We start from the raw sequence: 16,435 nt of genomic DNA, 5'->3' as shown, positions 1-16,435 counted from the left end.
GTTTTTTTCCTGGCCCTCGTCGGAGTCTTGGCTGGGAGGGAAACAGTCAAATGCATAGTTATTGTTTTGGGAGATGATATTTTTTTCCTTGTAAATCATCTCTCTGTTATGTATTATTATATTTGTTATTTTTAGTGTTTAGTGTAAGCATTTGAGTGTAGTCCTCTTTGTTGGGATTTGTGCTTGTGTCCGGATGAGACTTATAGGTGATCTCAAACTAAGTACAATGATAGTGTGATCTTGGAATCTACATCTGATCCCTATTTGTTTCCAGTTCCCCTATGTCTTACTTTTTCTTGGGTTCTTTAATTGTAATTCTAGAACTTTTTACTATCCCATTTTCTTCCTTTTTACTGGCGCTGATATAACCTAAATGTGTTGCAAGCGCCGTAAAACCCTTAAAAACAAAAACAAAACAGCTCCCAGTGGCTGTTGACTTGGGACCCCTTGTAAAGCGTTTTAACACGTTTAATGGATATTGCGCTATATAGAAGCGCTTTAAAAAAAAAAAAAAAGATGGTGTTTCTGGTGAGCTTTTCACACAATGGCTCGAATCGAAAGGCCTGCAGGTGAACAGGGCAATAAATAAAAGAATTTGTGGTAGAACCAAGTTTGTTTTCATAGTTAAGTACACTCCATTTTCAATGTTATAATAGCGACATGCCATGTGGGGTTGAGCTCCTGGCTCAGTCTCAACAATACACATTAACTTCTTGCTTACGACACAGTTGGTCTTCTCATGTAGTTCCATATCTGAAGCAGACGTCGGAGGTCATCTTCCGCCAAGCTGATCTATCTCTTGCCAATTCTATTAAAGCAGCGCCACCTTTCTCAGCTTCATCTGTCCAAGTTCTTATCCCTTTCAAATACGTTATTCTTTGTCTTCCTCTTATTCTTTTTCCATTCATCTTTCCAGTCAAGGCGAGTATTTCCAAACCAGGGTGGCGGATAATGTGTCCTAAAAATTCCATTTGGCGTTTGATGATTTTTGTTATCAGTGATCTTTTTCTGTTTGCCATTTCTAAAATTTCTTCATTTCTTTTCCTTTCCATCCATGACACCCTCATCATTCTTCTGTAAAACCACATTTCCACTGCCTCCAGTCTTTTAACCATGGTCTTGTTTATGGTCCAGCTCTCACAACCATATAGCAGCACAGACAGTACATAGCAATCCAGGACTTTGATTTTTGTTTTCATGCTAATATTCCTGTTTTTCATAATTGTATGCAGCTGGTTGAATGCATTCTTCGCCATACCTATTCTTTTCTTTATTTCACAATCTGATTTTCCATTGGATGTTACATTGAAGCCTAAATATTTGAAACATTCAACTTGTTGTATTGTTTGTCCTCTGCTTGTTATTACACAGGCTGGTGGGTTATTATTTTTAGATACCGTCATACATTCTGTTTTAGATATATTCAGTTCCAGTCCCATATTTTCACTACTCCTGACTACATCATCCAGTAATTCTTGTAGTTCATGTTCAGATTCTGCCAGTAGAACCGTATCATCTGCATACCTCAGATTTGTTACATTCTTTCCTCCAATACACACCCCCTTCTTATGTTCGATATCTCTTAATATCATTTCACTATAGAGGTTGAATAAACCTGGAGACAAAACACACCCCTGCCTAACTCCTCTTCTAATAGGTGTAAAACTGCTTAGTTCGTTGTCAACACGCATTGTTGCTTCTTGTTCCCAGTACAAATTCCGTAATATTCTTAAATCTTTACCATCAATGTCCAAGGATGATAGAATTTTGAATAGTTTTTCGTGTTGTACTTTATCAAAGGCTTTTGAATAGTCGATGAAACACATATACAGATCTTTATTTACTTAAATACATCTTTCCATCAGCATTGACAATGTGAATATTCCATTTCTGGTACCCTTGTCCTCAACAAAACCAAATTGCATCTCCCCAATTTCAGGTCGTATTTTATTTCTTATTCTTAGTAAAATTATCTTCAAAAGAATTTTTGTGAGGTGGCTCATTAGGCTAATAGTTCTGTGTTGTTCACAATCAACTGCCCCTGGCTTTTTTGGTAGTGCTATAAAAATGGATCGTTTCATATCAGTTGGCATTTTTCCTGTGTCATACACTTGATTTAGAAGGTTTGTGATGAATTCAATCCCCCATTCACCCAGGCCAGTCAAGGCTTCAATTGTTATGGCATCAGGTCCTGCAGCTTTTCCATTTTTCATGCTTTTCATGACGTTCCTAACTTCATCTTTCATTATAGAAGGCCCTTCCAGTTCTTTTATCATAGGCATTTCTCCTCGATTATCAAAAAAAAGTTCTTCAATATATTCTGACCATCTGTTTAGAATGCAGTCTTTGTCCATGATGGTGTTTCCACGCTTGTCTTTGATGCATCCACTTTTAGCACCTGATTTAGTTTTGTTTGTCACTTCTTTGATTTTCTGATGGAAGAATTTGCCATTTTTTCTTTGCAGGACATTATATAGTGACATTGTTCATTTATCCAGTCTTCTTTAGCTTCGTTGCATTTTCTTTTTATCTGCCTGTTCAGAGTCTTGTATTTTTCTTCCTGATTTTTGGCCTTTCTTCTCTCATTCATTAGTTATAATATCTCTGGAGTAATCCATTTCTTCTTCTGCAACTTAAGTGTGGTTGGAACATTTTCTTCTAATGATGCAGCAACACTGTCTTTAAACTGCTCATATTTCTCTTCTATATCTGTTAGTTCTCCAAGCACTTCAAACTTGTTTCTTACTGATAGTTCAAATTTTTCTTGTATCTTCTGTTCCTCCCGGAGAATGTCTAGTTGGTATTTAGGTTTAGCCTTTGCTCTTTTGCAGATTTTCAATTTAACTCGTATGGGGCATAGCACAGGTATATGATCGCTGTTACAGTCAGCCCCCGGCATAGATTTGGCATACAAAACCGAGTTTCGGAAACGTTTGCTGATGAGTATGTAATCTATTTGGTTTCTCACTCCATCTCCAGGACTTTTCCATGTCCACTTCCTTCTATTGTGGTTTGTTGACCAAGTATTTGTGATTGTCAGATCATGTTGACGGCACCATTGAATAAGACGATCACCTCTGTCATTTTTGTCTCCCAGACCATGTGGGCCCACAATATCTTCCATTCTTTCTCGGCCCACCTTCGCATTAAAATCGCCCATGATGAGTTTTATGTCTGAAGACTTAAACTGATGCATTGCTTTATCTATTTGTTGATAGAAATTTTCCACTTCTTCATCATCGTGACTGGTGGTTGGGGCGTATATTTGTAAAATATCAAAATCAAAAGGTTTTGCTTGTAGTTTGATTGCCATTACTCTGTCTGATATGGGCCAGAATCCTTTGACTGCTCACGCCGTTTTATTATCTAGTATAATTCCAACTCCCCTTTGGTGTTCTCCTCCTCCTGAGTATATAATTTTACAGTCATCATAATTAAGTTCTCCTGCTCCTTTCCATCTAACTTCTGATAATCCTAAAACATTGATATTCAATCTCTTCATTTCCATAACTACATTTGCTAATTTTCCTTTCTGGTACAGACTTCTTACATTCCATGTTGCTGTTCGTAATGTTTGGTGGTGCACAGTAGCTGGATGACGGTCGAGAGTCACCTGTTCACCTGCATGACTATCTCTACCGGACGAGGCTGTAATCGAGTTGCTCGAAAAACATCCATTGACGTCGTTGACTAGATTCGCTTGGACGGACATCATGACGATCTTTGGGATGATACGTCAGTGGTTCCCCGTTGCCTTCTGACGGATTTTTATCTGGTTTACTCCATAGCCTTTTGACCTCCCGGTCATAACCCACAAGGCAGTGGGAGCATTTGGCAGGTTTTAAGGCGCCTCCCATTCACCTTGATAGTCCCTTCATAGAGTATATGAGGCATTTTGTATGTGTAGCTGTGCTGCCAGACTACCCAACCTCACTCTCCACGACTATCGCCAGTTGGTCCGCGGCTTTACAGCTAACCTATAGATCAGGATCTGTAGGCCGTTCCACGATCCGCCACCTGTGGACGCGCTGGGTTGGGGATGGTCGCCCCAGCTGTACAGTTGGTCTTATAGAATATAATGAATACGCCATTATCATCACCACAGCCATGTTTTTATGCTGATCATATTACTATTTGCAAGCTGTTTTGGCTACCTTAACCAGCGCCTGTTAAGAGTATACAGTGGAATCCGCATCAAGTCAACACTCTAAAGTCAACTTCTGCTTAAAGTCAACATCTCTTGTTGGTCTCAAAATTTCTCTTCTTTATCGAAAGTACGTTCAATTGATAATGGATAAATTCAACCTTGCTTAAAATCAACAACTAAATATTTCTGGCCATATGGTGCTGGCTTTATCATGATTCCACTGTATCTCTGATAGTGATAGCCTAGTTTCAAACACATACACGTATGTTTATCATTCGTGGCTGTGCTCTTCGTCACACACACGGCAACGAAATTTAAAATAAAAAAGAGTAAAGTGAATAGTATTACTTAATGATACAGCTACTGGGATAATTCGATTCCATGCACACAACAACTCACTTTTCACTTTCTTTTGGTGATCATCGCCTTGTGCTACTGTGACGTAATTCTTTGAGATGTGTAAGACTATAAAATATGACACTCCGGCTCAAACCGGAATAATATTATGTGCGGCTTTGTGGTCTAGTGGTATGACACTCACTTTCGGATCGGAAAGTCCTGGATTTGAGCCTCGCTCGGCGCATAGTTGAGTCCTTGGAGAAGGCTCTATCTCACCGTAATCAGGTGTAAAATGAGTACCTGGTCGTTGTCTCTGTCCGAAATAATTGTAGCATCGCCTAACAGGCGTCATGTCCCGTCCTAAATGTTAATTAATGTTGCTGTTGGCCAGGGACCCCTTGTAAAGCGCTTTGAGCACATTTTAGTGGATATTGCGCTATATAAAATCACAATGTAATACGTATCGAGGTTAAACTGATGCCGTAAATAACTTTACAGCTTATAGTTCCAGAAATGTGAGGATTTCGTTTTTGAAACTTTATGAAAATACTATCGTTCTCATTAATAAAAGGTACTAAAATTTTAACTTAAGCCAGTTTTCATTTTTCCAAAAATTGAATTCAATTCCAAACATCTAAATCACCCCGACAGAATATCGTTGTGAGGTGATTAGCTACAAATGTTATATTATGAAGGCTATGCTGTGCTGCGCTCCTCTCCAACAAGGGTCACTAACTGCACCGTAAAACTGTCAAACAGCTTGTACACGCAATAAACTATGACAGCTTGTGCATTTGGATCTCATGGTGATTGAGCACAATAATATGTAACCAATCAAAAGTATAAACAAAAATGAATATAACAGCTTTTTAAACAAATAAAGTACCAAGTACGGAACGTTTCGGACTCAAAACCCTTCTTCAGAAAAATCAATAAAAGCATACATTTTGTTGTTGTTTGATGTTGGCTGAAGAAGGCCTTTGAGTCCGAAAAGTTCCGTGTTTGGTATTTTGTTCTCTCTGCTTTTTCTTATTCTTCTTAGCACTTCGCCACTCGTTCTATTTTCAATGACACACACATGATTGGCTACGACGTTATGAATGTTGTAACATATCAATCCCCCCTCTCCCACACACCAATACACATAAACAATTTTGTGGTATGTCATATATAAATGTATCTTCCTCAACATATGAATGAAATAGATAAATAACTCCCCTTTTTCATCTTCAAGCGGAAACTTGACTTAGGGTCTATTCCAAGGAAAGCACCGCAAATTGAGCTAAGAAGTGGCTTGCTGAAGGCCACATAACGCTATGGATATCGAACTTGGTATCTTTTGGATGTGTAGCAAAGTCTATAGGCTACTGCCGAGCCTGTTGAGTACTATTTAAATGATATCCATTGTTACACTAATTATTTGAAAGAACCCTAAATTATTTGTTAAGCTACGCCACTGAATGCAACATTGTTGTGAATATGTTCCCCACGAGAACGAAAATCAACACACCATTACTGTAAACTTTTAAAAGTTTGAGTAATATTTTATTGCAAGCGATGAAAAGATCAAAGGAATTCAGCATTGTGAAAAAACGGTTTGGTCTATCATAATCGGTATTCAAAATTCATAATGTCACTAAAAATTAAGTCCGCATGCAAAAAATCACTTCTCCATATTAGCAAATTTGGAGGAATTTGCAATGTTCCGTGCGCACGGGACTTGGAACGGACTATAATACTACTACTACCACCACCACTACTACTACCACCACCACCACCACCACTACTACTACTACTACTACTACTACTACTGCTACTACTACTACTACTACTACTACTACTACTACTACTACTACTACTACTACTACTACTACTACTACTACTACTACTACTACTATAATCCCTCTCCTTATCAACTATAGGAAAATCGTCACATCCTTTCTGATACAATCGATTTGTTTTTCTCCATACTTATTTCTTTAGCACATCACACTATTTGACGAAACATTTTGTTACAATTTTAAGAACTTAATGCTGATTTGTAGAGCTTGGTTTGCTGACCAAAATCAAATAATAGCATGCATAGATTGCTTTATAGTTAAAGTTTTTTTGTTTGTTGTTGTTTTTTTAAAATCAATTTTTATGCTGAAAGCTCATGACGGTTTTGGGGAAATCCGGACATTGGTCGGTACGGAGAAAATTAAGAATTTATGTTTTCTCTTTTGAACAAAACAATACAAAGCAAAACAACAACAACAACAATACCATCAAGAACAACAACACCATCAAGAACAACAACAGTAATAACAACAACAACAACAACAACCGTAACAACAACAAGACAAAGAAAAATATTTGTACAAGTCAAATATAATCTATGGCTATAGATTCAACTTTCGCCTTTTAAACCATCCCGACCGATGTGTACATGTTTTGCAGGTCTGATAACCCAAATTGTTTTGGGCTCATTGTTGTAATGGAACTTTTAAATACTCTCAAACTCAAGCCAACTCCGAATAATATTGTCCATTACAAGAATATTAAAACAGACCCATAACTGCTTTCGGTTAGATATCAGACCCGCAAATACATATTCTATAGATAGTTCGAAGATGACGTCACTCAGGCCTTTGTTATTGTTTTTGCCATCCGCGTTTGTGAGTTGTTCTCACTAAACTGTATCAACCTGACTATAAACGTTCATGGTTACACAGAGTTTGTGTGTTGGTCCGTTATACTTCCGGATGACAATGTTGTGAACTCCTTGGCCAAGCGCATTCTATCTATACGTAGGTCCCGACATAATATCGTCACATACGACTGACCGCCGCAATATTAATGTCATCACATTAGGGTATATATAATGACAATGAATTAAATGTTGAAATACTCATCTCTCTCTCTCTCTCTCTCTCTCTCTCTCTCTCTCTCTCTCTCTCTATATATATATATATATATATATATATATATATATATATATATAATATTATATATTTATATATATATATATATATATATATATATATTTTTATATATATATATATATATATATATATATATATATCACACGTGCGCGAGCACACACACACACACACACACACACACACACTCTCTCTCTCTCTCTCTCTCTCTCTCTCTCTTTTCTTCTTCTTCTTCTGCTTTATTTTTCTTCTTTTGGAGGGAACAGGGTGATGCCTTGAAAGCTTTGGTGGCCCCAAGGCATATTATGACCCAATTTATTTGCCCAGCGCTTCAGTTTTATGTTTTTAATAATTGCACTTAAATCATGGTGATCATGTATTCATTCTACGGAGAGGGGGAGAGCCCCACCAAAATTATTAATACACTGCCCGTCACAATGAGTAAGTGCGTGATTATGTGTGACTGACACGTACTGCTGATATCGGAACCCACTTATGGGCCTAGTTTAACATTGTTGTGTAATGGACAATATTTTTCATCACTTTTTCGTGTGATTTGTGAGCCCATAATATCAGACCTGCAAATAAGTGCACGTCGGGTTATGTAAAAAAATATGGTTGGTACATAGAGTTCTCATTTCTGAAATGGAGACCAGTAACAGAGCAAATAGAATAAGGGATTAAATAATAAAAATCAGCCGCTTTTCCGATTGGAATCAAACCTCAGGCCCCAGATAAAATAACAGGCCTCAGGCCCCCGATCACCGATAAGCTTAGTCAGAGGAGCGCTAAATAAAGTTAGTTTCGCTTTCTATTTTGGTCCAATTTCGGCCTAGTCGCGGCGATTGGGAAAATCCATTCAGGAATCGATTTGTAACACGGAAGTCAGAAGTTCGTGTGTTGTTTTCAAGTTGTTTCACTGCAAAAGTTTGACAAGCGAATTTAGTCCCTTGCGATTTCATTGAAAGGTGAGTTCTTGAATTAATTTAATTTTTTGCTGTGGAATGTCTTCGGGTTCTTGATCATTGTCTTTTGTATCTCTTTACCTCATAAACGGAAGTATATTGTGCCAAATTGTCCATAGTCTGTCTTTGTCACCTAGCCGCTGGCCTGTGTCTGTGTGTCACTTGTCACTTATCTTCACATTCTTCTTATTCAGACTTTCATAGCCTACGATTTCTTCTTTTTCCAAATGCTTTCAAACTTTTTTTTTAAACACAGAAGCCTATTTTTAGAATATTAATCTTACGAGGGCTAAGCATTAAATTGACTTTTCCATTATTTTTTTTTCTTTAGTTAGGTTGATTTGAGGGCAGTTAGGTAAACTTATTAGGAAGGAAAGCAGAGTGAGAGTGCAATGTACAGGAAAGAAGACAAAAGACATCTTAGTTCCAGTTTGAAATCAATTATATTAATAGTCCATGTCTGTTTCACTACACTTTTTTGACTGTGATGTCATTAAAAAATATTGAGGAAAAGTTTTGTGATTGTTTTTGTTGGACTTTTTAAACTGAGTTGACCAAATGGCAACTTTATTTTTGAAAAAAAGAACCAAAAAATTTTTTTACAAAATTACATCTTTTTATTCACAACGGGAGATTAATACACATTCAATTCCCATTTTTATTGTTTTGATCGGAATGAAAATATTAATAATATTGACGATAATAATGATGATAATGACGATGATACTTATGAAATAATAAGCTAATAATAATAATAGAAATAATGATAATAATAATAATAATAATAATAATAATAATAATTAATAATGATAAATAATAATAATAATAATAATAATAATAATAATTAATAATTAATAATAATAATAATAATAAATAGTAATAATGATAATAATATAATAATAATAACGACGATAATAATATTAATAATAATGATAATAACATTAGTGATAATAATAATAAGAAGAAGAAAAATGAAATGCCTAATATTGATAATATCTAATAATAATAATAATAATAATAATAATAATAATAATAATGATATGGCTCACAAGCTTCATTGCACGCATCAGATTACAGTTCAATACACCAAACCAAGTTTAAAAGAACAATAATAACCCAAGATTTGCTTTTTCTACATTTGTTAAAATTTGGGAAGTTTAAAAAAATCTCATATTATTAGCCCACTAAGAACTATCAATTCTGAATGTTTGTCAGGATTTTATCATGCACTTAAAATCAGTACTGTCAATGCAGCTGTACTGCTTGAACCACCGTGAGCCTGTTGTGCAATACCTTGATTGACAATGTCTTTGAGGGATTATAGATGCGATGTTTGTTGATCGATCAAGAAAATGTCAATATATGTATTAAATACATAGCATTTTATATTAAGATAAAATTAATCACGATACTTATATTGTAAAAAATGTTTAAATATTTATAAGATATTCACATTTCAACCACTCCCACTCACACACTGTCTTAGTGATGAATGAATGTCAGTCATTTTCTGTATACATATAAATAATGAGAGAAAAATGCTACATTTCATTATGCATGGTGTCTCTACATAAATAAGAATGAATAGTTCCTTCCTGTAGATTGCAAGAAGGATGTTAAGTATCATCTTTGTCATATGTGCATTTGAGATGTATGTCACAAATGCACACTTTTTTTTTACTGCACTGTATTCGTGAATGTAGAATGTGAGTTTTTTCTCTCATTATTTTTGTGGCACAGTTTGATTATCACATCATCCAGTATGAATAAAGTGTTTTTAGATGCCTATTTTATGTATTCGTTTATTTTGTGGTTTTCACTTCCATGCCATTTCCTTGACTTGGTAAGATGGCCAACACTACAGTCTTGTAGAGAGAATGCGCGCATACATCTATTTCACAAAATATTTAAAACAAACACTCAGCCATAAACATTCCAATCTACATTTACAATTCAAAAAACAGATACTCAATCAGGCTTCATCACATTGACAAATTCCATCACCAGCATTCGCAAGAAAAATAACAACCTTTCCCCTTGAGGAATATATGGAACAAATTACCATGTGACATAAAGACATCACAGATCCCACATTATTTCAACTCATTTTCCACATACACAAGAACACCGGGAGGATTGAATGACCAGAGTGACAGGATTAGTGTGGTGTGATAGGTAACATTTATGTGCATAAGATTTGCGGTGATGGGCACAGTCTACCTTTTGTATATTATGCTCTTGAACTTGGACTTGGTTTCCATCCCACACAAGACGACAGAAATTTAAATAAATAGGATTGGATTATATGTAAGGTGTAAAAAGTTAAAGATGAAGCAGTTTCTTGTCCAGGTCTATAGCATTTAATTGTCTCATATTGACTCATATTGTTTTTATCAAGCACTTTTTAATTGTGCAGGATCCACTCCAATTTGCTGTTGAATTTTGCACTCAACTTATTCATTGGTGCTGACAATCTCAATATTTGAATTAGTTGGCGGTATTCTACGCTTTTTCTAAAATCGTAGATGATTACCTTTGTCTTTCTGACCTTCAGGTATATTTATATATATTGACCATTTCCTAATCTTCACCCCTCTTTTCCTGAACTGTCATACCGACGCAACACAAAAATTCATTTTTTACACTCAAATGCAACAGCAATGTGTACATGCTATACATAATTTTGTGCAGCAAGACGAGCTTTACATAAATATGATAAAGATTGATCTTCAAATTTTGTATGTAAAATAAATTTGAATAAGAATACGTTTGTCATTACAACTGTGACAATTTTCCTATAATTGGTAAGGAGAGTGTTAATAAAAATTTGATTGATTTAGTATGTTTGTTGGTTTAGTTCTCTGTTATATTTTTATTCTGCAACGCCCTCTTTCATTTTGGTTTTACTTCACCAAAATGTAGTATGAATCCATAGTCTAACCCAATGCTTTATCTCTTACCCCTGCAGACTATAATATGGAACCAATTTTTAAATTCATACAGTGCAAGCCACCCGTTAGGCATTTTTTATATTAGCACTCTTATTATAAAACCATGCCATCCCTATACAGATACCTTTTTACACTTGAGTCAAGTGGGGTCATGTTAGTAAAATGCCTTATCTTAGAACATAACACTGGAGCCAGAGTTTTGCTATAATAATTATCACCTGATCACAAACAATGCTCAAATTACTTAACATAATTAGTTACAAAGTGAGCTCGAGCCACCTACACCTCATGAAAAAGCAAGAGTAGCCCATTGCTTTACCTCCCAAAGGCCAACACTAGAAAGAGATAGATGATTACATTCCTGTTCTAGAGAAAGAGGAATGTTGTCTATTTGTTGAAAAGGACAGTAATCTGCCAGTCAGCATTGAACAACTTAGTCTTCACTTCCATCTCTTCATGATTCACTTTCTTTACCTTCTTCGCTATCCCCATTAATCTTGCATTGAAATTTAAATTCAACCTTTAGACAGAGACCCTTCATTCTTGCACATATCCTCTTCCTGAGCTCTGCTTATTCATATGACATAGTCGACACTATCTTTTTATGCTCTCACATTTTCTGTCAACCATTCATAGAATCATTTAATGTTTTCTTTCCCTTTTACTTGTAGTTCAACTCCTTAGACCTCTTTCATCATTTTGTTATTCTCTACAAAAACTTATTTTTTGAAGAAAGGTAAAAAACAAAACAAACTGCTGTCCTTCAGGGCCATTTGGACCCTGCAATCAGAGATTATATGGCATTAAACAGACAGTAACAATTGTGTGCAACCTTTTGGACAAGGCACGTGTCTAGTCAGTGTCATAGTACTTTCCACCAGATCTAATATACCCAGCTACCTAGACACTACTACTGGGAAGTTCTCGACTGCACTGTACCTGTAATCTATACCGTCCCCTTTGTGAGAGGAGTGTCCTGATTTATCACTGAGCAATCAGGATACCCTTAAAGAGTTTTGAACGAGCAGTGAAATGATGTGTAAAATATTAAAGTACACATTATAATTGGCTTGGAGAAGGGACAACTTGTAACTAGTGAACCAGTGTCTGTTATTGCATATAGTGATAAGCTTATCCCACTCTTGTTATCAATAACATGATTTGTAATCAATGCATTTCACTTCATAGTGGGTTTATAAATTCTTAAAATATATATATAATTGCAGAGGTAATCTCGCATATGTTGTGTACAGTAGTAGTGGTCTACATCAGTTTTATCAGTATTATTTGTTTAAAACATCTGATAAAAGCCTTCTGCAGGAATAAATAATTCTGGATTAAGTTAGCTTGTTTAAGTTTACAGGACACAAACATTTGTGTGTATGTATGTATGTATGTATGTATGTATGTATGTATGTATGTATGTATGTATGTATGTATGTATGTATGCATGTATGCATGTATGCATGTATGTATGTATGTATGTATGTATGTATGTATGTATGTATGTATGTATGTATGTATGTACGTAGGTACACATGTATTTATGTATTTATGTATGTATGTACATATGTATGTATGTATGTATGAATATAATAATAATAATAATAATAATAATAATAATAATAATAATAATAATAATAATAATAATTTTTTAAAAATTGTTTAATGATAATATTAACAATCGGTATTGTCCATTTGCTCGACATGAATGATTTTCATCATTATTATTATTATTCTCTCTCTCTCTCTCTCTCTCTCTCTCTCTCTCTCTCTCTCTCTCTCTCTCTCTCTCTCTCTCTCTCTCTCTTCTCTTCTCTCTCATACACACTCCTCTGTAGTTTGGTAAGTCTTGGAGAATGAGAGACATGCTACTTCATTCCAAAATGAAACCAATTCATTGACTGATTCATTTAATCAATTCTACAATTTTCTATCCACAGAAGTTACGGGATGTATATTTGCATTCTCAAATTAAAAAGCGAAAGAATTAATGAACATTAACTATATTAAGAGGATGATGAGTGAGTTTGTTTTATAGATCACTAAATATATCATATAGTCATGGCTTCAAAGGATGATGGCAATGTTTATGATGATGTAAACGACAATGTCTACAATGATCTTCCGGGAGCATCAGGGCTACTCACAGAGAAAGATGAGCCCATGGACTTTGATATCCCAACACGAGGTGCATCATTTTCACCTGGCCCACCGCCTTTACTGCCAAAAAAGGGGAATTCCTTCAGGCAATCCTACTTAATGTTAGACAGGCAGCATTCCTACTCATCACCCAAACCTGTTCCAAGACTTAGGAAACAAAGTCTGGATCCAGTATCGGATGGTGAGACAGGCCTCCCTCTTGGCGCAGCTTCCAGCAAAAGTATATCAAGGAGTTGTGAGTTTTCGCCTCCAATATTAGTTGGGGATCAGACAAAGAATCCTTTTCCACTGAATGCGATAGCTAGGGGCCAGTCATCATCAGCTTTAGCGTCTTCCATGTCTTTCAATGATGGGGTGAAGAGCCTCCCTGTTGAGCTTAAAAAGTCAATTGAAAAGGTCAATTCTTTTGGGTCTCTTGCTCCCAGACCCGTTCCTGTACCGAGAACGAGAACTGTCTTCAAGAAAAAAGAGCAAGAGACAGATGTGAAAGAAGAAAATACAGAAAAAGAGGAATTGTTTAATTTGCAAAAAGTTTCCACTGAACAGTCCAGTGAGCCTCATCAAAGTGATTTGGATGAATTTATTCAGGCCCAAAAGGATGAAGTTGATACTTTGTTTGGTATGAGTAATAAAGATCCTAACAATGCTAATGCATCAAAACATTTAGAAAATGAGTCGTTTAATCAGGGTCATGATGACTTATTCCAATCAGCCAGTTTTAGAAATGGAAAGGGGGATATGAGAGATGAAGATGATTTAGTACATAAAAATACAGAGATTCCAGCAAACTTACCGAGCAGTGCCAGTACTACCCCTTCCTTACCGCCTACTCCGAAAGTCCCACCTCGACTAATGAAGGTGAAAGCTACATCTGAGTCCCTTGAAAATGAGGAAGAACAGGATATGGAAGTACCAGAGTATAATTTTTCTTGGAGCAAAGCTGTCACAGATGATGATGCTTCTAAACCCTCTGATACAGATTTCTTCAATTTTGACGCCTTTAATATTTCATCTAGTTCTGCAGCCTCAAATGACCCATGGCCTGGGTCTGGTAACACATCTGGCTTAACTTCCTGTAGCGCCAAGGGGGTTGATGAGGAATTAGACTTTAGCTTCTCTCAGGCATTTGACGACAAGGGTAAAAAAACAAGCATTCCGTCAAATGATTTCCCATCAGCTCATCCAATTCACGACCAAGGTAGTTTCACAAGCATTCCATTATTCAATTCTGTATTTGGTACAGCACCAGCACCTACAACAAATCAAACAATGGCCCATTCCAATTCTACTTCACCATTTATAGATCTCGGAGATTTTGATCCTCTGTCAACCAATCAGAACAAAAATTCTAATGAGACATCTTTTAGCTCTAGCAACATTCCAAACATGGGTGATAAAGAAATATCCATAAATACTCAAGTTCCACTGAATACTGATGTGATGAAGTCTCTTCCTTCGGCTTCTGGAGCAACATCACCAGGCGTTTATGTTGATTTGGGCACCACTGCCTCATCCTCTTTCACTGCCCCCTCAGGAGATATTTATTCCTTTGCTCACTCCATCCCTCAACCTCCACCAAAACCAGCCAAACCTCTATCTCACATTCCCTCATTTCATCACAACCCACCCTCTGTCCCCCCTCCTCCATTGCGAAGGACCGAGTCTCAACTCGTCCGAGAATCGGCACCCCCACCCGTCCCTCCTCGACCTTCAGCACTTGGAAATTTGTCTCAACCTGTAGCACCACCCAGGAGATCTAACATTCTGGAAGACTTACCAACCCCTGTTTTCTCATCAGTGGAAGACACTGACAACTTTGATCCATTCAAAGATTCCAATTTTGGGGATGAATGCTACAACTTCAACAAAACCTTCTGTCGAAATGATCCACAGCAGCAACAACAACCTTTCATGTCCCAAGCATCTGCCATGGCATCTACGCCTTTACCTGTAGCCGCTGCTTCAGCTGGAGGTTTAGACAAGCGGAGTATGGCGATTCCAGCACGTGAACCGATCTTCCAAGAAGCAGGTGCTGCAGCTTACCCCGATCCGAGACAAGATCCAGATAGAATCAGCCAGTTCGTCATTCCAGCCCCGAGTTCCAGCAGATCCAGCTCTCCAGGTAGGAATTTCTCCTCTTCCTTTGAAGGTGAAGTTGAGCTTGAAGCCAAAGGGGAAGGCATCTATGACTTTGCAGAAGGTACGACTGCATTTCTAGACAACTACGCACACAATTTATGTTACATCTCTAACACTGATTAGGTAGATTTTGAAATGCAGTCTAATCTTTTGCTTACAGTACAGTCAAAATCTTGTTCACTCTCTTTTTGTTTTCCATGATTTTCACAGCTTCTTATATATATGCGCACCCTCGTATTTAGTTTAGTGCAGTCTTTGATGCTCGGAAAAAGATAGGTGAAAAGATAGATAGATAGAGAGAGAGAGGGGGGGGGGGTAGTCGATAGGGGTGAGGGAGTAATAGAGAGTGGGGAAGGAGGGAGATATAACGGAAAATAAGAAACTCAATCTGATCCTTTTTCGTATGATGCACAAAGCAAAAAAAATTTTTTTTTAATTGAAAAGAGAAAATTAAGAGAAAAAAACCCCAAAAAACAAACAAAAATTCGCAGAAAGTAAAGACTGGAGTGGATTGATTTGGAGTGAGTCAGCAATCAAATAATCACCTTAAAGTTGATAGGTGACAATATTTTTATCTTTAGACTGAAAGTAAATTTGAACAGCAGAAAAATAATCTAGAATTGATTTCAACCAGGAAGAGCTCACAAGGTTGGGTCATCACAGCTTGTCAACAGCTATGCAGTTATTTTATTGAGAAGTAGCACACACCACACACACACACACACACACACACACACACACACACAATATATATATATATATATATATATATATATATATATATATATACATATTTATAAACATATATAT

The 16,435-nt window shown here is 36.5% G+C and overlaps 1 protein-coding gene across 8 annotated transcripts in view; it reads left to right on the top strand.

Moving 5' to 3' along the window:
- The first annotated feature begins 4,420 nt into the window (after positions 1–4,420).
- The window catches only part of LOC144970444 (arf-GAP with Rho-GAP domain, ANK repeat and PH domain-containing protein 1-like), a 152,015-nt gene continuing 140,000 nt past the window's right edge, over positions 4,421–16,435 (top strand). Inside the window, exons 1-2 of one of the 8 annotated variants that reach the window (XM_078910096.1) lie at positions 4,421–4,606; positions 13,267–15,608. In XM_078910096.1, coding sequence (XP_078766222.1) covers positions 13,388–15,608 — 2,221 coding nt within the window. In that variant the 5' untranslated portion in view covers positions 4,421–4,606; positions 13,267–13,387. Of the gene's footprint in view, positions 4,607–7,904; positions 8,376–13,266; positions 15,687–16,435 lie in introns of those variants that run through there. The other 7 variants (XM_078910090.1, XM_078910092.1, XM_078910097.1 and 4 more) reach the window with 7 other exon arrangements.

Source organism: Berghia stephanieae, chromosome 4 (genome assembly GCF_034508935.2).
Source record: "Berghia stephanieae isolate SIO BIC M18660-M18661 chromosome 4, UCSD_Bste_1.3, whole genome shotgun sequence".
Classification (NCBI taxonomy): domain Eukaryota; kingdom Metazoa; phylum Mollusca; class Gastropoda; order Nudibranchia; family Aeolidiidae; genus Berghia; species Berghia stephanieae.
Note: the sequence above shows the minus strand (reverse complement) of the source record. Positions and strands in the feature narration are given on the sequence as shown.